At 53.9% G+C, this 21,069-nt stretch overlaps 1 protein-coding gene across 1 annotated transcript in view; it reads left to right on the top strand.

The window, feature by feature from the left end:
- The window catches only part of KATNIP (katanin interacting protein), a 189,836-nt gene that overhangs the window by 67,760 nt on the left and 101,007 nt on the right, over positions 1-21,069 (top strand). The window contains exons 3-6 of the mRNA XM_019648445.1: positions 1,628-1,704; positions 9,695-9,864; positions 10,421-10,518; positions 20,098-20,229. Coding sequence (XP_019503990.1) covers positions 1,628-1,704; positions 9,695-9,864; positions 10,421-10,518; positions 20,098-20,229 — 477 coding nt within the window. The remainder of the gene's footprint in view (positions 1-1,627; positions 1,705-9,694; positions 9,865-10,420; positions 10,519-20,097; positions 20,230-21,069) is intronic.

Here is a 21,069-nt window from a genome sequence, read left to right as displayed (position 1 = left end):
CGCCGGCACCCCCCACCCCCACCCCAGGCAGAAAGCTGCACAGGAGGGAGGCTTGTTCAGAGCTGCAGAAGCTACAGGAGGGGCGTTTGGGCACTTAAGGGTGGTGGGCCAGTCAGCAGTTCCCCGCGGCCCCGGAGCAATGGAATAGAATAAAGAAGGGAAGAGCTATCCTATTTGGTTAAGGAGGTCTGGGTCACCCTTGGGTAGGATTCTGGTAGACTAGTGGAGTTAAAGCCAGATTTTGATAAGAAGAGAACAATGGAGATTCTTTTTATTTCTCTTCACCCCATGATAATTGTTAGGATTTTCACACAAATTGCATTTCTATTACAAATGTCTTGCCATTTAAAACTTAATCCCTGTAACTCATGACTAGCACCAAGTTGATATTGTCTCTTTAATCCATTCCTTGCAAAAAAAAAAAAAAACTTAAGGAAAATAGAAAATTGCGAAACATTGTTTATAGTGTGATTGTATTTTTGTTTAAAAGAATGTGTGTTTGTGTGTATTATTATGTATATAATAAAGAAAAACATCTGGTGGAATACATATCGAATTATAATGGGGGGGTTACAGGTATATACATATGTCAATTTAAATATCTGTAGTTTCATTAATTATCCCTCCATAAAACTGTAAAAAAAAACACATATTGTCACATTATGGCAGATGATATAATTCTTTGGACTGAAAATGAAAGAAACTCAGCCGAAACTTGTAAAGCAGTCACTAAATTGTCCAGAAACTTCTTCAGGCATGGGGTGCATCTAGAGACTCAAACGCCATCCATAGGACTCTCTCTCTCCATCTCTCAGATCCGCTGGCTCCTTATTCACCTCATTCTCACGCAGTTCCAGGCCTGCGTCTCATCAGCTCAGCACTACAGTGGAAAGAGAGCAGCTTTTCCCCAGGACTATCAGCCAAGCCCAGGGCTGACTTTCAAGGGCTCAACCCCAGACCAGTGAATCATTGTGGCACTGTGCTGATTGGCGAGGCCGAGGCCAAAGTCATGTGATCCCAGAGGATAACAAAGGAACCTTCAAGGACATCTGAGGAAGCCAGTTAACTGAAAGAAGGGGCTGAATGGTTCCCCAGAGCAAACCCAGAGCTCTGTGGCCAAAAGGGCAGGTGCAAAACCCCAAACGTCCGCTCTGAAGGGGCCTTCACTCTGAGTCATGTATTTTTATAATGACGGAGCTGTTGACAGTCAGCATACATTTTTCTCGCAGTGGCAAGAGAAAAATGAGACCCCCTCTTTACTGATTTGGGTTCCCTTTGCTTATGACAATTGAGATAAGTCAGTAACAAGCATGGAGAAAAGAGAATGCCCAAATCTTGTCTGAGCCCTTGATTTTATAGGGCCTGGGAGGAATGAACGGGGGAGGTGTGGGGGAGTAGACCTCGTTTTTCGCATGTCGTTAGTGGTGTGTGTTAAGCCCCATCGGAACATCAGGCAGCCTCTGGGGCACTAGGTCGCCTGAGTGATGCGTCCAGGGAGCGGGCCAGCTTGCGTCAAGGTGGGTCCCCACCTCGCGGCCGCCTGTGCAGCAAGCATGTACTGCTCCCCCGGCTTCAGTACATGCTTCCCTGCTTTCTGATACCACACTGCTCTGTTTCTTCATTCCAGGGTAACACTAAGGACATGGTGACAGACTTTGATGAGAAACATGATGAGTATTTAATATTGCTTCAGCAGAGGAACCGGTAAGACGGAGCCGCTTGCCGGCACCCCTTCCTGTTAGCCCAATAAAAACCCTGCTTAGATGTGTTAGCAGCACACAGGCTCTTGGTCACAACAGGATGGGATGTAGTTGCCTCCAGTTGGAGGCTGGGGATATTCTCTGCAGGCCAGCTCTTATTTCTCCCTTCACTCGTTTAAGTGGGTCTTTGGATTGAGTTATAGCAAACTATTCAACGCGTGAAGTGCCGCCTCTTGCCTCCCTGCTTATGTTCTGGGAGAAGGTGGGTTTGTCCTGAAAATTTAGAATTTGGCAGGGCCTGAATGGCCCGTGCTGTGATCTTACTGGCTGCGCCCGTCCTTTGAAATCGGAGCCTGTCATCAGGCCTTGTTATGTGAAGGTGGAGTCAGTGTATGTCTGTGTTTGAAGTGGGTCGATGCGTCACTGAAGGTTAAGTTAGTACGGTTTTGAGTCTGGAGTGCTGGTTCTTGAAAAAGCCCTCGGTAGATACAGCGTTGAGTGACCGAGGTCAAAGCATTTGGGTCAGGTGTGAAAGAGGCATCCTGCCCTCTGTGCTGTGGAAGTCTGCAGGGCTGCAGAAGCTCATTTTCAGCTCACCGTGGTTTGTTTTCAGTCCCAGAACCTTGCAGGAAGCTGGGTTTGCAAACTCACATGCTGGAAGTGGCCAGGCAGGGCGGAAGCCGGTGGACGGTGGGGGCCTGGAATTCTCACTTCCAAACTGCTGGGGCTCGGGCCAGTTGTCTGTGGAAACACAGCCCCAGGGGTCCATATCCCCCCAAGGCTGTGCGAGAACCTGGAAATCTGGGTTTGTGTTGTAAAAAAAAAACCCTCCTGTGTTTTAAAACGTTGGTACTGAATTCAGATGAAAGTGCAGAATGCGCCTGCAGGAGGCGGAAGGAGGGGCGCTCATTTGTGCCTTTGTGTTCGGGAATGAGCCTGGGGTCTTGCAGGAGAGAGCGTCTGGGGCTGTCATCCTGAACATGGATTCAGCCCTTCTCTGACTGGCCAGACTCCCACGGCCTGTCACCTAGGGCTCCCGTGGCATGTCGCACGGGACAAGTTTTAGGTGCACGATGGTCCCCTGTGTTGTAGGAGCTTGGTGTTCCCACCCACCGGCCACTTTACTAAATTCCATTAAGACCCCCAGTCTCTATGACAACCACACCCTCCCACATCTCCAGGTGCCCCTGGTGAGGCGGTACCTCCTGCAGTGGGGAACCTCTGAATAGAAACCCCTCCAGGACCAGCCAGAAATGCCAGCCACCTCCTCTGTGTCCATCTCCCTCCAGCCCAGAGGCGACCTCCAGCTAGACTAGCAGAAGATATCAGCCCACTGTGGGTTTTTGTCATCACTGATGCCACAGAGCGGGATGTTTTCATTCAGGTTCTGGCAGCCTGGATGGTGTCCCCGAACACACTCGGTTAATCAAACCCATGTGACTTGTCGGGGAGGAAAGTGTCAGATATGCAAATCTCTTTTCATTAATTGGGGGATCAATGTACCATCAAAGAGGCACCAGCCAACAGTGTGGATGAGAATATATGGTGACAAGGTGGCCGCGCCCAGGCAATTAAAACGTGTATTGGGCCGGCCGAGTGGCGCGATGGTTAAGAACTCGCTTGGGATGCCAGAGGGCCCCGGTTCGGATCCCACATAAGGGGGCCAGTGACACTGCCCTCTACAGCTAAGATGCTGAACAACAGCTCAACCTGGAGCTGGGCTGACGTGAGTTGCTGGCTACGGCATAGGCTGCAGTCCCTGTGGCAGTGGGTAGCCATGGGCTACCGTATGTAGCCAGCAGCCAGCGTGAGCGGCCAGCAGCCGCAGTGAGCGGCCGTCCAGAAGCCGGCGACTGATCTGCCTCGCCAGGGAAGAGCGCAATGATGGGCCAGTGAAGCAGCGTCCTCCACAACTAGATTGAAGAACAAAACAACAGCAACTTGTCTGTTCCCCTTCCCCTAATTCCCCAGCACTGTTCCCATCCCCCCAATTACCCAATAAAAAAAAAAAGTGTATCAAAACTGAGTTGCCATAAAGCATGGGGAGGGGGTGTTGTCACCAAGGGGGAGCTGGCTGGACAACTGGAAATGAGAAGGTGGAGCTAGAAAGACACCTCCAAATGGACACACGTGCAGAGGGGTTCCCGCTGAGCTATCGTCCAGGGTTGGTTTAAAGGAAGTTTTTCAGGAGGGCCAGCCACACGCCAGGCGCCTCATCCCATCATCTTGTTTTATCTACACACGACCCGACGAGGCAGATATAGTTGTTGCACCATTTTGCGCACAAGGATGTGGACACTCAGAGAGCATGCCCTGTGCCCAAGGTCCTGCAGCCAGGAAGCGGTGGAGCTCAGCTGTCCTTTCTTATTTATGTTTTGCTCGACATGGTCGTAAATAATCAAGAGGAGAGAAACCCGCCAGGGTCGCCGGTGGCTCTGAACTCACTACGCAGGGGTTTTGTGGGAATCAACTGCAGTTTGCTTGGACATCGAGTCATAGGACCTGGTGGAAAACCAGTCCCTGAGCTTCACCCTGGGACGAGAGGGCGGTGAAAAACCAGGCTGCGCACCTGGGCTGCCTTGGGACCTCAGAGGGGCTGTGCCGTCACTGGGCGCGTTCTTAGGGGAGTAGGCCCAGAACACGGCGGCCCCAAGTGGCTGAGCGACACTAGTCTTTGATTCATTTAGTAGGAGTTCACTGAGCTCCTGCTCAGCGCCCAGCACCCCCAGCAGTGTGGGGAGAGCACTGGGATGGGGAGATGCAGGCTGCCCCAGTGCTTCTGTTCTGGGAGGGACGGAAACCCAAGGTCAGTGCACTTCAGGCAACGAGGAAACTTACTGCTCATGAAATTGAGAAATCCAGGATGATACTCTGGCTTCAGGCACAGCTGGATCCAGGCACTCAAGTTATGTCACCAGTCAGTCGTTCTCCATCTCGCAGCTCTGTTTCCCCTTGTTGGAGTCGCCATAGGGCGCTTTCCCCTCCGAGGCCAAGGCCGCCATTGGACACTCCACACTTACATCCCATCTCGAGGGCAAGAGAGCACACCTGTCCTCATGGTCCCAGCACAAGTGCCGAGAAGGATACCCAGTGATCTGGCTGGCGCCCCACTCCCACCCCTAAGCCCATCGCCTTATGTCTGGTGAGGTAACAGGTCTGACGGGCTGCTCCTTGGCCGTCCCATTAAGCTGGGGGTGGAGTGAGCCTCATCTAAACCCTGTGGAGTGAGGAAGGAATGGAGCTCAAAAGGGATCCACAGGCACGGCTGCGCTTGGGAGATGGGGGGGGGGTGCCCACCACCCAGACCCAGCCCTTGCCCTGGAGGGACCCCCCCGCCCTTCCCACCCCGGGTAGCACCAGGTCACCTGTAACAATGCCAGGAGAAGCAGAAAGTGACCATGTGCTCCAGGAAAGGCCTTGGGGGAGGGAGGGAGAGGTGGTATCTGGCTCACCGTGCACAGACCCTCCCCGAGGACACCGAGTGATTCTTGATTCTGGTCACTCAACTTCTGGAAAGATGTCACCACACCCAGCAGGACTCAGGGAAGAGCAAGCAGGCTGATGAGAGGGCTGGGAGGTGAGGCGCTAACAGCCACCAGGGGCTGTACACACAGGTCCAGGAAGCCAGCAGTGGTATTATTTGTGTTTTGGAAAAGGCTGTTTGAAGGAAACTTATAGGAAAACGTGCCCACACGAGAGGCGAACCCACTGCCTCAAGGGGAGACCCGGCTGAAAGAAGCAACAGGGGAACCAGCATCTGGTGGGGGCCCCGCATGGGCCCATCTCTGAGCTGGGGCTTCAGCCTGGTCTCCTATTCCGTCCCCATGACAACCCAGAGAGGTGGAGGCACTTTTGGTCTCATTCTGCAGAAGAGGAAACCTAGGGATGTGCCCAGGTCACACAAGCTGGGGAAATGGCAGGGCCTCCGCGGATGGGAGTGGTGACATCCTAGAGGACAAATTCCCAGAGCCCAATGGCAGGCTCTTTGCACCCCTGCTCTGGGCTTCTCCATGCTGCAAGGCTGGACTCAGATGCCACCACCTCCCAGACGCCCCGCCCCCCGGGAGCTACTGCTCTGCCTGAGCCCTCCCTGCTCAGAGCCCTGGTGGTGTAATACCTGGTGAGGAGACAAGAACCAGCAGAGCTGGTGGTGTGGAGACAGGTTCCGGAGCCTTGCAGACCCGACTTTAGATCTGGCTGCTTCCTTGGCTCTGACCTTGGGCAAGTTCATCTATAGAACAGGCAGACGGTGGGGCCTCAGTCCCAGGACCAGGAAGAACTAAGTGTGACAAGGCACTTGAAGGTCCTTAGTAAGCCTGCCACCCAGGTGCACTTGCTCCCTCATCACCTTCATCATTTTATTGTTAAACATGCCTTGTCTCTGAGCCGGCATCTGGAATCCCCTCGAATGCCTGACCCTTAGAGAACCCCTCAGTTGAACCTTTGAGTAACTGAGGTCTAGGGGAGCCACATGGCTGGTTCGCAGTCACACAGCAACGTCAGCGCTGAGACCCAGACAGTTCCGCCTGGAACCCAGGCACCATTAGGTCCATAAGCAGCACGCTGCCCACCCTGTGAGCCCGCTACGTCCTCTCAGTGCCTGGGACCCTGCTTGTGCCCTGACCACCCAGCCGGCAAGCGTGTCCTGTCCCCATCCCCCCTCGTGTCACCCTGTGCTCTCCCTCCTGGTGCCTCCAGTTCCACTTCTGTACAGAAGAGCTCTGGGTACAAGGGACGCAAAGGTCAGCACGGGAGAAAGCGGACGTGACACCTGCGCTGTGCATCCAGCCCGCAGAGGCTATAGGAGGTCGCATGGCCATGTCTGCTCTCTCCGCTGGACCTGGAGCTCCTCGGGGCCACTCGTTCCAGAACCAGGGACAGAGCATTCCTCTCTGTTCCTCGCACTCAGCGTGGACCCAGTGCCCAGGGCTCAGATGCTGGGGGTGGGGTGGGTGTGGGAGAGAAGGAGGATAAACAGACACAGATGCTGTGCTGTAGGGTGCCGCTTGAGACGTGCTATGAAACAAAACAACCCATGAGAGAATAGTGTGCCCAGGCAGCAGGGCAGGGCTTCCGTCTGTGACGGGGCAGGGACCGAGTCTGATTTCCCTGAATCCCCTTCTCCTAGGGCAGCTTTTTAGGCAAAGCAGGCTATCAGTGAAACAAATCCCACTTTCCTTTCGATGCCACGTGAACTGGACGGATGCGCTCCGCTGCAGCAGAGGCGTTCCTGCAGCGGGTCCTTTCACAGTTTGAATAATTATCTCCTCATTTATCAGCTTCATAAATCCACATTTTCATAAATCATCCTGCTTAAGGAGAGGCCCACATGGAGTGCCAGCCCCAGGTCCTGGGGAACAGGAGGCCCCCTTAGCTGATAAGGAAGCATCAGGGGACAGGACAGTGTCTGGAGGGAAGTTGAGGCAGGCGCTCCTTGCCTGGTGGTCACATTTTCTGCCTCTGTCCTACCCAAGTCTGGGCCTCCCAGGGCCTGGGATCCCTGCTGGCCTGTCCTCGGAGACTGGGTGTCCCCTGAGCCCTGACTGTTTGCTCCAGCGAGTGTGGCGAATGCTGTGTTTGGAAGTTGTCTCTTAGTTACATTGCTTTCCTCCTGTTTTATGCTGCTGCCCCGCAACCTGGCATCTCCTAGGTTTTCCGAGGCTGGCAAGAGATAAACAGTCTATGATAAATGTTCCTGCCACGATGGTTAAAAAGATGGATGTAGCAGCAACTCAAGAAACATTTTAAAAAGCAAACAGAAACCCCCATAACGCCACCCTACCTTAATAACTGATTTAATTTTCACACATATCACCTTCCCCTCTGGGTCCATACACACACTTTTTTTTCCCAACTTTGTGCTGACCACGTATGTACCATTTTTATTCTGCATTTTCTACCCTCTGACTGAATAGATCCCAAGCACTTGGACAGATTCTTCCTAATTCCAACGGCTGTGTGAGCTCCCAGTTTCCATGTTCCTGCCGTGGGACATTTGGGTTGCTCTCAGGGTTTGGTTATGATTGAATGCTGACCATTGTTTCTGACAAAGCATGTGGCCCTTTCTGTATTTTCACGTTACTTCTGAGAAGGCTCTGAGTTACCAGCAGCGTCTAATGTTCACCTGCTTCCACGTCACCTCGCGAGCCTTAGAAGTTGTCTTCGTTGTGGGGAAGACCCTGGAGCTCAGTTGCTTATGTTTGTACCCTAACCCTGCCACTGTGTTAGCTGTGTGACCTTGGGCAAGTTACTTAACCTCTGTGTGCCTCTGTTTCCTTATCTAGTCAATGGGGATTATAAGTGTGATGGCCCCATAGGTGGCTGTGGCGATTCACATCAAGCCTCATTATTCATAGATTCTGTATTTGTGAATTCATCAGCTCACTGAAGTGTATTTGTAGCCCCCAAATTAGTGCTCATAGTGCTTTCACAGTCGTTCCAAGACATCTGCGGAGCGGCAATAAGTTTTAGTTGCCTGATGTAGATGCGTGTTCTCAGCTGAGGGTGGAGTTTGGCAGCTCTGCCATGTTTTGCTCTCACACGTAAGCAGGGTTCCTGTTTCTGGCACACGTAGGGCCATGCTTTCCACATTCTTGTGCTTTTTGTTGGTGAGTCTGCCGTGTCCACTGGCCCCAGCCTAGCTGAAGTGCCGTCTAGTGTTGCTAAGTGGGAGGGGGCTGTGAGGTTCCCACAGAGAAAATACACACACGTGTTAGTGAGGCTTCATTCAGATGTGAGTTAATGTGCCGCGGGCCGTGAGTCAGTGTTTACGCATCAGCTCTTTATTACATACAGTGCCTTTCAACAGAAACTCTCACAAAGTGAGGCTACATGTCGATCTGTTGATGAAAACGTGACTGGAGGGCTCACAGGACCCAAGTCCCGGATCTTCCCCTGGGAGCAGGGGTGTTCCGTTCACTCATCCGATGTATGCGGCAGCTTTATAGAACGGAACTAGCAGGATTAATGAGGCTCAATGGCTGATGTAAAGCGTTGAACAGTCTGGCACGTAGCACACACCCTCTATGGGATTGGTTATCATTATTTTGTAGAATTTACATCTCGCTCCTTGGCTGGAAACTTACTTGATCCCTGAGGAGGACGCACGCTTGTTGCCATGTTATTGGTGGGTTGTCTGTATTTTTTCTTGTGCCAAAATAAATCCAGCTGATGGGGGGTGCATGAAGGGGTCTGTAATGTCACTGAGGTGTTTGGCTGAAGAGCCCGCTGCACCCCGTTGATGGCAAAGCAGATCAGGGGTGGGGGAAGGACCCAGCCCGAGCTGTGAGGCCGGGCTGTAGACAGAACTGAGCTGGAGACCTGGCCATGCTCAGGCCCAGAGGCTTTTAGCCACAGGGAGTGACAATCACATCTTACTCTTGAACAAACGCCTGCATTGATACATTTTTAACTGCATCAAAATATAAACTGGTGACATTTGCAATAACAGGGGCGAGGGTTTGAGAGCACGTGTATTTGCTGAAGCAAAAGAGCAGTCCGCCTGGCCTGCCCAAGGGTGTTTCCTGATTGGTGGGTATGTTACATGAACCCATGTTGGCTCACGCATCGAACAAAGTGCCGTTGTCCACACACAGCAGAAAAGGACACTGGGGCTATCCCAGGAGGTGCAGGCTCTGTGGAAGCAGTGTGTGCACATGCCCGCATTTGGTGTCGGCCACCACGGGGCCAGGATGTGTGCCTTCATTTTTGCCAACGTGTGTTAGAGCCTCTGAGAGAAAGCAGAAACACTCCTGCAGGGCCGGAAACAGGCTCCCCCTTGGGGCTTCTCCGTGTGTATGTGTGTGTGTGTGTGTGTGTGTGTGTGTGTNTGTGTGTGTGTGTGTGTGTGTGTGTGTGTGTGTGTGTGTAATGGGCCGAACAGCTGGGGACCCGCCACCCGGCCTCCGATGATCAGAGCAGCAGTTCTGTTCCCCACATGGGGGTGGGCGGCCGCCCACACTCATGTAATGAGCAAGCAATCATTTCTCTCCCAGGATATTAAAGCATTTGAAAACCAAGGACCCCATGCAGCTGAGGCTGGAGCATCTGGAGCAGGGCTTCTCTGTCTACGTCAACGGGGCCAATTCTAAACTGAGGACGTCGCTGCGGAAAGCTGTCCATCCCGACTTCTCCAGAAGCGCCTCGCATGCCGAGGGGACACATGGTGAGCGCAGGCCCTCCCAGGCCAAGCCCTGGCTCTGTCACCTAGTCAGGAACATTGGGGCCTCATCCTACGCACATCAGCTTACCAATTCAGAGAAGCAGGCCTTCCTGAGTCCGGGTCTCAGGGAGGCACAGGTAACAGGAGGCTCTGTGCTTGGGCCACCAGCAGCGTGTTCCCTCATTCCACACACATCTCTCCCCTTGCCCCTTTTTCACACAAATCCTGGAGTGTTGGTATGCTGACCCGTATCCTGCTTCTGTATCTGGGAGGCTTGTTACTTTTGTATATAGACAGACCTGCCTGATTTGGCTGCAGATTATTCCATTCCGCATACTATTTCATAGCGTGGAGGCGCCGTGACTTACGTTGTCCTGTGTTTGCTGGGCATTTAGCTTGCTTCCTAATGTCTCGCTGCTACAAACAGTGCCAGCAAATAGCTTCACGTCCAGGGTTGTGGGCACACTGAAGTGTATTTCAGACGTAAGTTACTGAACTGTCATCGGCATGAGCTTGTCATCGACCCCTCACCAAGTCTCCTCCCTCGTCTCTGGTGCAGATTACGGACAGAGAACCCTGCTTCGAGAAGCGGAGGAAGCTTTACAACGCCATTCCCGGACGGCCCCCAGCAAGGTCCAGCGTCGAGGATGGCACCAGGTCTGGGAACGCTGGGCAGTTGAGACGGTGACCCCAGGTCACGCTTTAGAATAAGGAGTGGGGTTATTGAGGGAACAGAAACATAATTGAGTGTTCGGACTCGCCATGGGGTCTGGCCGGGCACTGTAGTGGTGCCCTCTCTGCATGGGGCACTGGTCTCAGGAGAGTGAAGGAGCCCTTGGGCCCTCCAGCCTCTTTCTTGGCATGATCCTCCACTCTGGATGGGCCACCCAGCCCCACTCTGGAGAATCACAGGTTGGATTCACAGCCCCGCTATGATGACTCATTTGTGCAACTGTTATTTTTATTGAGCACCTACTATGTACCAGGCACGGTCTTAGATGCTAGGGCTGCAGTGGGGAAATAAGACAGGGCCCCTGCCCCACAGACCTGGGTGCTACCTTGGTTGCTGGCGATGCAGCTCCTTGCATTTTCGAGCCCCTGCTGGGGACCAGGCATGGGCTCAACTCCCACGAGACTATTCCCCTTCGCCCTCACGGCAGGGCTGTAGGGTAAGTTCAGCGTCCTCCCTCCTTTAAGGGAGCTGAGGAGATGCATGTTCAGAAAAGTCGCATGAGCTTTCCAAGGTCAATCCCCAGGAAGTGGCAGAATCAAGACTCAAATCCAGATCTTTGGCCCCAAGCTCAGTGGTGTTGCCATAGCCCTTACACCTGACCTGGGACCAGCGTGTCACAGCCCCCATTGCAGGTTCGAATCGCCCTCGAGGTCGTAAAATACCAATGCTCAGGCCGCAGCCCCAGACATTCTGACTCACGTGGTCGGAGGTGAGGCTTAAGCGATGGTATATACATATTTTTAATCCTGTGCTCATCACGATTGGGCAGGACCGCCTCACATTTTACACTGTACCGTATGTATGGGCCCATAGTACATTCTTTCATCGGCTTTATCGGCCTATCTTCGCCATAACCCTGTAGGCCTGTACGTATCCTCATCGTGCCATTGGAGAAATTGAGGCCCAGAGAGGCAAGGCGACTTGCTCAGAGGCACACAGCTCCTAAGGGTGGAGGGTAGGCTGAGGTTTGAGCCCTGGACCTGTGACTCCAAACCCAGTGGCCTCCCGCTTCTCTGCAGGGACATTTGTGGGTCTCTGATGAAATGGGGAAGGGGTTCCTGCCGGCCTGCTCCGGTCTGATGAGCCAGAAGGGCGCACAGCCTGAAGGCCCCTCTGTCCCCAGCAAGGAATGTCAGTTTCTCAGTGAGGAGGCCTTTCTGGGCTTCTTGCTTCAGACCGTCCTTGGAGTTGTTTTGAGAGCCTTCTGTTATCAGGGGCCGTATTTGCATCTTAGGCTGTCACTTAATGGCCGCCCCCCCACACCCCCCTATTCCCCCCCACCCCGGAGTCTGGGCACTTTAAAAGCCTCGACCTAAGATTAATTAGCATCCCTCTCCAGTGTCTCCCTGTAGTCCCTCACTTCACAGGGCCTAATCACGGCTCATTTCCTGGCGTCCCCAGTGCCATGAATGCTGTAATTGTCCTTCTGTCAGGGGTCAGCCCATGCCTAACAACAGGGACCACTCAGGCTGTTTCGATCAGAAGGGAATTAGTGCAGCAAGTCAGGTGCTTGTGAAATCTGGGGTTGGTGGGGGGATGGGCTCTGAGCGCGGCCTCCTCCAGGATCGGTGCCCAGCAGCCTCCTCGTTCCAGCCAGCCAGAGAAGCTGCTACCGAGCACACAGTAGGGACGCTGGAGGTCAGCACCAGGAATGTGTCACCTGAGCTGGGATCCGGGAACCCGGAAGCCACTGCCACAACCGTGGGCCTCAGAGTGACGCTGTGAGAAAGACCTCCCCCATAGCCTGTCCAGCCAGGGAGGGACATCGCCTCCGCCACTGTGTGGAACCCAGACACAGCCTCTGCACTCACTTCTGCTGTCCTTGCCGAGTACACGGTCATCTGATCCGCTCACCTAAGTCATGTCCAGGACCCCAACTGAAAGAGAGTCTGGGAGACTCAGTGTCTGGCTTTGGGCCTCGACTGAACAGAGAGGCCCCTGAGAGGAGAGAAGAATGGGTGCTGGGGGTCAGCCTTCCCCCCCATTACCCATCAGCTGCGCTCCGCCTGCACACGGCCCTCTGGGGACTACTCCTCAGTCACACAGACAAACCAGGGAGCAGTTAGCAGTGGTGAGGGACTGTAAGCCATGCTGTGAAAGAAATCACCTATTAATTTAACAGACAGTGACTCCCACAGGCCAGGCGCTGGGCGAGGGTCTGAGGTTAAAAACAGAAAATCAGATGAGGCTCAGTTCCTGTCCAGGAAGGTCCAGCTGTGAGGACAGGGAAGCGCTAACCCAGGAGGGAGGTGCCACAGCTGTTTCCACACACGCAGATGACTGGCCTGGTGGACTCCGCAGTTAACACGTCCAGCCGATGGGCCAAACTTGCCCCAGGTAGCGTCGTTTGAACTCACACAGTTTAAAAAGACTTAGTCACTTGCTAACATTTAAATTCAAAAGATTGACAATATTTTTTAAGACGTTCCATCCCCACTTCTGTGAAGAAATGGGAAGATCTGGCCTCCAGGCTGGGCTGCCCTCCCATCAGGCACCGCTAGAGGGAGCCGAGGAGCGGCCGTCCCCTTAGAAAGGGCAGAAGCCCACCTGTGTGCTGCTGTCCCCAGCGCTCCCGTTAGGCCCAGAGCTGAGGGCCAGGGGTAGGTGCGGTTTGCTATCTGCTCTGCTGGTGTTTCGCTTACACTCACCTTTCCATTTCCCACGTGGCTGGTTGGGACATCTGGGCCTCTGACCCCTGGGGAGTAGAAGAGAAAGGGTTTTGTAGTCAGAAAAACTCTACTAGCTGTGTGCTCTGAAGTTGGCAGTGTGACCTCCCTGAGCTTTTTTGGGCTCGTCACCAATGAAACCTCCCAGGGCTGCTGGGAAGGAACGCGTGTGCTGTCTGTTCCAGGTGGCCCATCTGCGGGCCCACTTTTCTGCCGCTGCTGCTTCAGGCAGAAGCCCTTGGAGGCAGGTGACAGACAAGTCCGGAGAAATGAATGATGAAGAGCACAGACTCAGGCATCCAGGGCCCAGGTTCAAAGCCACTTACTGGTTGCATTGTCCTAGATGCCAAAGCGCTCGGTGCCCGTTTTCTTGTCTGTAAGTGGGGCTGATGATGGGACCTGCCATAGAGTCGTCCATGAGGATTGACAAGCATTTCAAGCAGAGGAAGCCTCAGTAAATGGTATGACCGTTGTGACCAGTGCAGGGGCAGCCGGCCGAGGGCTCATCAGTCTTTACCCCTTCAATCCTTCGTTTCTTCCGTGCCCAGTTACTGAGCGCCTACTAAGTTCTGGACACTTGTAGGTGCTGCAGTCAGAGTGGCGAGTGACGCTGGACAGGCCAGCTCCCCTGGAGCTTGCATTTACGGGACATGGGAGGAGAGGAGAGGGACCCAAAGCAAACAGGCGAGCAAATAAGTAAGTGCTGTGAAGGAGAGGAAAGCGTGGGATGAGATGGTCAGTGTCTGGGAGAAGTTTTACCTAGAGAGGGCAGGCTGCAAAGCTTCCCCAGGGGCCACGTCTGAGCTGATGCCTGAAGGTGACCCAGGAAGGTCTGGCGCGAGAGTCTCGGTGGAGGGCTTGGGAAGTGGGGTGAGGCTGAGAGGAGGCTGGGGAGGCCGTGCGTGGGATCTGGGGTCACAGGTCTAGGGGCTGGATCACACTGGGCCTGGAAGACCCCGGGAAGGAGTTTGGATTTTATTTTGTGTGAGGAGCTCCCTGGAAGGTTTTCGGTAGGAGAGTGGCATATTTGGGCTGGTGTTTTGGAAAGATCCCTAGCTGCCGTGTGCCAGGTGGCTGCAGGGGGACCAGGCGGGAGGCTTTCAGCCGCGCTCTCTGTAAGCTGACTCAGCCCGTTTCTCTCTGGAACCTTCCCCAGCCCTCACGCCTCTGTCCCCTATCCCCATCTTCCCCTCCCTTCAGCTTTCCCTGCCTGTTGGGCCTTCTCCGTGTCTGTGTTTCACTCCCTCAGTTGTCTGTTGTCATTTTCCAAGGGAGAGACCATCTGAATCTCTCAGCCTGTCTTTGTTATTTGGGTCATGGCCTGGCCCACAGGTCAGGACAAGAGGCCAACTTCCGCCTGGATCGGCTGTGGCTAGAGGCGGGGACCAGGGCTGATGGCTCAGAGCCCGCCTGCCCTGGGACTGGGGCCCTCGCTTCCATCAAGCAGGTTGTAGACAGGACAGTAAGTGGCCTCAGAGTGCCAACGGTACTGTTATTGTCACGAGCAAGAGGGGCTGGGCTTGTTTCCCTTTGGCCCCAAGTAGTAGAGGTAAGAAGCAAGTGTCCCCATGGTAGCAAGCTCATGGTGACAGATTTTGGGTCCATAGAATGGAGCTAAAGAGTTTCTTTACCCTTTGGAATGGGCTCCCCTGTCCTGGGAGGCAGAGTGGTCAGTGGTGGTCAGTTCTCAGAAGCCACCCCATTGGAAGAAGGACCATAGCCCTGTCCCAGCTCTGCGGTGACTCCTGGATGGCTGCACCCAGCAGGAGGGACAGGTGGGGCCACACAGCCACTGTACATTTGTTGTGGCCAGGCTGGGTCAGCAGGGGCAGAGCGGTCAGTGAGCCCAGCCATCACAGCCCCTACACCGCCAGCACCGCCTCCTCCCTGTTGCGTCCCTGAACTTTCCACCCTGTGGTCTTGCTAGTTTTTCTCAGCGTCTCCCCCACACCTCCCCTCCCATGGACCAAGCCAATACCTTTGCCTCTTCCAGTGGAATGGCTTTCCCTTCTTAGCTCTTGTCCAGCAAATAGGAAGCACTTTGGGGTAGAGCTGCCCCTGATGGAAGGGGCTGCTTAAGCCACACCGGCCCCAGGATCCCTGGGCCAGAAAGTCCCAGGCAGCTGAATACTGGCTGAGAGGCACCATCTCCTCCTGTGAAACCCTTCCTGGGGCTCTCCAGTTCTGGGGAGACCAGGGAGGCACATGGCGCCGCTGCGTTGGGCTTTTAGCTGCCGCCGGCTCTGTGGAATGGCTGATGGTGATAAATGGGCGCTGGGTAGAACTGTCCTTCCCCCCGCCGCTTCTCGGCCTTAGATCTTCTTGCTGCTATCTGTGGATTAAGATTTATGGCTTCCTCGGCCTTGTAATACTTGGGTGGACAGCGGCCTAATCAACAGAGCCGCCGTTTACCAAAATGCTGTCAGATTTGATGAAAGTCATCGGCTCCTAGAAGGGATTGGCCTTCCAGCAATTTACTGTGGGGTGGGTTTCCTTAAAGGCCTGGAAAGCAAGTTCATTGCCAATGATTACAGCACAGGCTTTGCTCTCTCTCGCTACTGTATCGACTTCCTGTTGGGGGCTAGGCAGCTCAGGCACCTCCAGGAAAGCTCCCACGTGAAACTGAAGTGTGGGGGCCCTTTCCCGTGTTTCCCTCTTTCTGAGTTTTGCAGACTCCTGCAATGAGGACAGTAAATGACACATAAAGCGTGGGCATTTAGAGTGACCCTGTGTGGCAGAGTGTTGAGTACGAGTATTTGTAAGAGATGAGACAAATCCGGGGAAAGACCCCATCCAATAAGACGGATTTCCTTCCCACCCCACACCAGCCTTCACCAGTATCTTTAGAGCTCTCCTACCTCTAGAGGGAGCCATTTACATACTGCACAACCATCGGGGCGGCCGCCAGCCTCGATGGTTGTTTCCAAGTGACTGTAAGCTTTCATGCACACCTCTTAGAGCACTTTGCAAAGAGGGGCACGGACACACACAGGTAACTCTGGGCATGATGCAGGCCTGAGTGTGGCCGAGGACAAAACAAGCTGGCCTTGGCTGCCAGGCTGGAACCTGGGTGTTGGGGCGTTGAAATCCTGTCCCTGTCTGTCATTGATAATGCTAGGGCCTCACCAGGCCTGGGCACTGCAGGTGGGCAGGAGAGAGCAGCTGCTTAGAAACGCCCACTCAGGGTGAAGCCGCTGCTGCCAGCTGGGTAGACAGCTGGGAGCCTGGGCATCATCCCTGTGAGGGCGTGAAGGTGGGAGGAGGGAGCTGGTGCGCCTGGGGGCTGGCTTGGAGCCTGCCAGCCTGCGCTGCTCATGGGAGGTGAGCAGGGTTGTGTGGGCAGGGCTGCTCTCCATTCCCCTCAGTGGTGGCAGAGGCGTCCCCCCCACCCGGGGCTGGGGCGGGAGAGCCAGCCAGATGGAGGGCTATTTATTCCCCTCCCCGGCACCCATTCAGCATTTAGAAACTTCCCAGGGCACATCAGTTTTGTCCCATGTTGTTTCATAAACACCTTCCGTGATGTGTGCCGTGTGAACTCCTTGACGACTCAGGACATTGGTTTTTGCACTTTTTTCATATCTCGACATGTTTCCAGAACCTCAAATGTAGCCAGTACTCAGTGAGGACTTGCTGATTAAAAGTGCCTTCATGCCCACTGCAAACCTGTCCCCTGACACCTCGGTGAGGCGAGCAGTTGTGCTAAGCTCCCGGGAAGGGAGACAGACACTTCAGGGCACAGGGAGGATGGAAACGCTGCAGGAGAGAGAGGCATATGGGCGCTCCTCCATGGACACCAGAGCTCTCTCTCGTTTGCCGTTCAGATCAGACCCGCAGAGCTGCACGAATCCGGCTGTCGCATTGGCCAGGGGGCTCCCCTTTCAGGCACATCTGGATCCAGGTGCTCAGATACTGTGGCAGGGCTCTTCCCCATCTCTGAATTCTGCTTTTCCGCAGGTGGCCCTGGATGGTACCCAGAGGGCCAGGACCAGCAACTCCCAACTTATACGCTACTGAATCTCTTTTGTCTCCCCTAAACCTGTGGGCCAGCGGGGTCGAATGCTCTGATTGGCCAGGCCTGGGTCAGATGCTCCACCCACCCCAGACTCAGGTCCCCAAACACTTGGATTGAGGGTGGGGAGGATTTCCCAAAACCAGAGTGCTTTTACCAGAAGACGGGACGCTTGCTGGACAGGCGGAAACAGCAGTGCCCACCATGAAACCCCCTAGATTTCGTGCTGCTTAAACTTGAATGTGCATATAAATTGCTTTATAATGAGTCTTGTTAAAATGCAGATTCTGATCCCCAGCTTTGAGATGTGGCTTGAGACTGCATTTCTCACCAATTCCAGGGAGGAGCCAGTGCTGCTGGTCCATGGATGGCACGTGGGGGAGCGAGGCCCTTGCCTAAGCCCCCCATTTCTAGGTAAAGGAACAGCTACCCAGGAAGGGCTGTGCCCTAGGCCCAGGCCCCATGCCCAGTGGGCTTCCCTCCGTGTCCCCTCCTCCCCTATATCCCCCTGCCTGCACAGTTTCAGCATTTGGACGTTACTGAGTGGTTCCCCTGAAGCGGGGAGGAGCGCTCTCCCTGAGGCATCATGGGAAATCCATCTCTGTGATGAAATTCAGAACATTTACAGCTTCATCCTGGCCCGAGGCAGGAAAGCCCCCAGGAGTCTCCTGGCCCGCGAAGCCCCGCGTTTTATGTATTCCATGTCGTGCTTACCTCCGCGGCCCCCCTGCTGGCGCTAAGAAACACTCCCAAGAGTGAGCTGACAAAGCCTGGGAGGCAGTGAGGCCATACTGGGAGCCTGAGCCGCAGGCACTGAGGCTGATGGTCATGAGGAAGGTGGAGGGGAGCGTGTGGGTCCAGAGACAGCAGGACACACTCAGAGTCGGGGGCATCACCAAGTGACAAGACCTCCCGGAGCAGGAAAATGTCCTGTGGCGACGTCCTTCTGCACCTCTTCCCCTCCCGACCTGCCTTTTCAGCCCCTTACCCTCTCGCTAAGATCTCCTTGAATGATCTGTAGCTGAGTCCCTGCCCCCATTTTGGGTGTTAGATATTCTCAGGAAATTCTTTAATTTCCCTCTGTTCTCCCCTAAGGCACAGGCTGGGCACATTTATCCTTCGTGTGCCTGTTGGGAGCAAGATAGCAGCTCCCCCCTCCTCCGCCCTCCCCCCCCATCCACAGTTTGGCTTTCCTTAGTTTCAGTTACTCGGTCAACTGCAGTCCAAAAATATTAAATGGAAAATTCCAGAAATAGACGATTCGTAAGTTTTACATTCATGCTGTTCTGAGTAGCGAGATGAAATCTCACGCTGCCCTGCCCCATCCCACCCAGGATGTGAATCACCCCTCTGTCCGGCGTCTCTGTGCTCTCCACACTCCCCGCCCATTAGTCACTCAGGAGCTGTCTCGGGGATCACATTGACCATCATGGTGTCACAGGGCTTGTGTTCAGGTCACTTTAAAAAAAAAAAAGTTTTTTTTTAAAAGATTTTTTTATTGGGGAGTTGGGGGGATGGGAACAGACAAGTTGCTATCCTTTTGTTCTTCAGTCTAGTTGTGTGGAGGACGTTGCTTCACTGGCCCAAGTTGGCACCATCATTGCGTTCTTCCCGGGTGAGGCAGATCAGTCACCGGCTTCTGGACGGCTGCTCACTGCGGCTGCTGGCCGCTCACGCTGGCTTCTGGCTACATACGGTAGCCCATGGCAACCCACTGCCACAGGGGCTGCAGCCTACACTGTCGCCGGCGACTCATGGCAGCCCAGCTCCAGGTTGAGCTGTTGTTCAGCATCTTAGCTGTGGAGGGCAGTGTCACTGGCCCTCATATGTGGGATCCGAACCGGGGCCCTCTGGCGTCCCAAAGCCAGTTCTTAACCATTGCGCCGCTCGGCCGGACCTCAGGTCACTTATCTTAATGATGCCACATTCACATAACTTTTATTACAGTAGATTGTTATAATTGTTCGGTTTTATTAGTTACTGTGGTTAATCTCTGTGCCTAATTTATAAGCTTTATCTATAGGTATGTATGTATAGGAAAAAAAGCATGATATGTATAGGGTTCGGTACTATCCACGGTCTCAGGCATCCACTGGGGTCTTAGAACGTATCCCCTGTGGACAAGGCGGGATGACTGTATAGTGTGGGGTTTAGAATGGGTCGGTCAGCTGACTACTGCTCTTGAGCCAAATCTGGGGATAGCCTGTTTTTGCAAAGAAAGTGTTTCTGTGACACGGCCATGCCCATTTGTTCATGCATTACCCATGGCTGCGTTTGAGCTGAATGAATATTGTAGCAGAGACCATGTGACTAGCAAAGCCTAAAATACTTACTTTTCACAGGAAATATCGGCCCATCCCTGTCCGAGGGCAAGGTCTCTGCAGCCAGACTGCTGGGGTTCAAATCTAGGCTCTGTGACCTTGGGCAAGTGGTTTATGGCCTTGTGCCTCGTACTGAAGGCCACGTGAAGTCTTGAAGGAAAAATCCCCAGGGCTTCCTAAACTTATTTGATCAAAGCTATTTGGGAAGGTTAACACCTACTAAAATTCTATCGATAAGTTATTTCAAACCAAAGAGTTAATTACAAAATGCTACCAAGCCCACTCTGGGCAGTGGGAACCGGGAAAGACTTTTGAGTGGACGTGGCTAGAGCCAACCAGGCTGGCCCATGCCCGACGTTGTCCGGCCACAAGAACACGCCTGCAGGGCGCCCATCCCTGCCCATCACCGCCCACCCCCGCCCTGCAGTCAGCCCCAACCTGCTCACCCCAGAGCAGTCAAAATGTTCATTCTCCCATATCTGAAATGGTCTGAATTTTCATGTCCAGAAATCTGTGCAGATCAGAACCGAAGCTGGCCTGCGGCTCCACATCGAACCTCCTCTGGACCCTTCGGAAGATTCTGAGCCACGTGAGGACTTGCCTGGCCAGGCAGAGGATGCTTCTGTGGGTCGTCCACAGGTAGGCCTGGCCTTGGCTGCGTGCTCCAGCTGCTCTCGGGCGCTTTCTGTTATGTGTTCCTTTTCTGTGGATGACCCAATGACCTTGTTTCCTTACCCCGCCCATAGAAATGGGATTGCGCAGTAGGCAAAAGTAGGGGCTTTATTACTTTTACTTTATTTTTTTTATTGGGAAACTGTGTTTTTCCAGGACCCATCAGCTTCAAGTCAAGTAGCTGTTTCAATCTAGTTGTGGAGGGCGTAGCTCAGCATCCCATGTGGGGATTGAACGGGCAACCTTGGTGTTATGAGCACTACGCTCTAACCACCTGAGTTAACCAGCTGCCCTGGGCTTTATTACTTCTAACACCTACCTCCCACATCACACACACACACACACTCTCTCTCTCTCTCTCTCTCTCTCTCTCTCTCTCTCTCTCTCTTCCTCTCTGTTTGAATCAGCCAGACAGTGCTTTGCTCAGGATCAGTCTGTACAAACCACCATCAGTTTCTCTGAGCCTGGGAAGCTGGTTCATAGCCAAGTTCAGTATGTTAGCGTCCTGGCCCCGCTCCATGTCATAGAATGCGTGTAAACCCTTCAAGCACGAGGCAGGGTCGTTCCCTCTTCTCACTTGGCCATTTGGTCCCACCTGTCCCATGAACACATATTCCTCCTTTGCAAGCCCCCAAGCGCCCTGCCACCCGGCAGCCTGCCGCTCCCAATGCCTCAGCCCGGTAGCGCCCCTCTGCGCATGCCCAGACTCAGCAGCGCCCGGCCAGCCCTGAATTTTCTCCGCTGCGAGGGCTTGATGGTGCTGCGCTCTTTCCTTTTCCTCCTCTTCTCGAGGGGGCACGCCATACG

This window comes from Hipposideros armiger, unplaced genomic scaffold, assembly GCF_001890085.2.
Source record: "Hipposideros armiger isolate ML-2016 unplaced genomic scaffold, ASM189008v1 scaffold_126, whole genome shotgun sequence".
In the NCBI taxonomy this organism is placed as follows: Eukaryota; Metazoa; Chordata; class Mammalia; order Chiroptera; family Hipposideridae; genus Hipposideros; species Hipposideros armiger.
The sequence above is the reverse complement of the archived record's forward strand: the minus strand, read 5'-3'. Positions and strand labels throughout refer to the sequence as shown.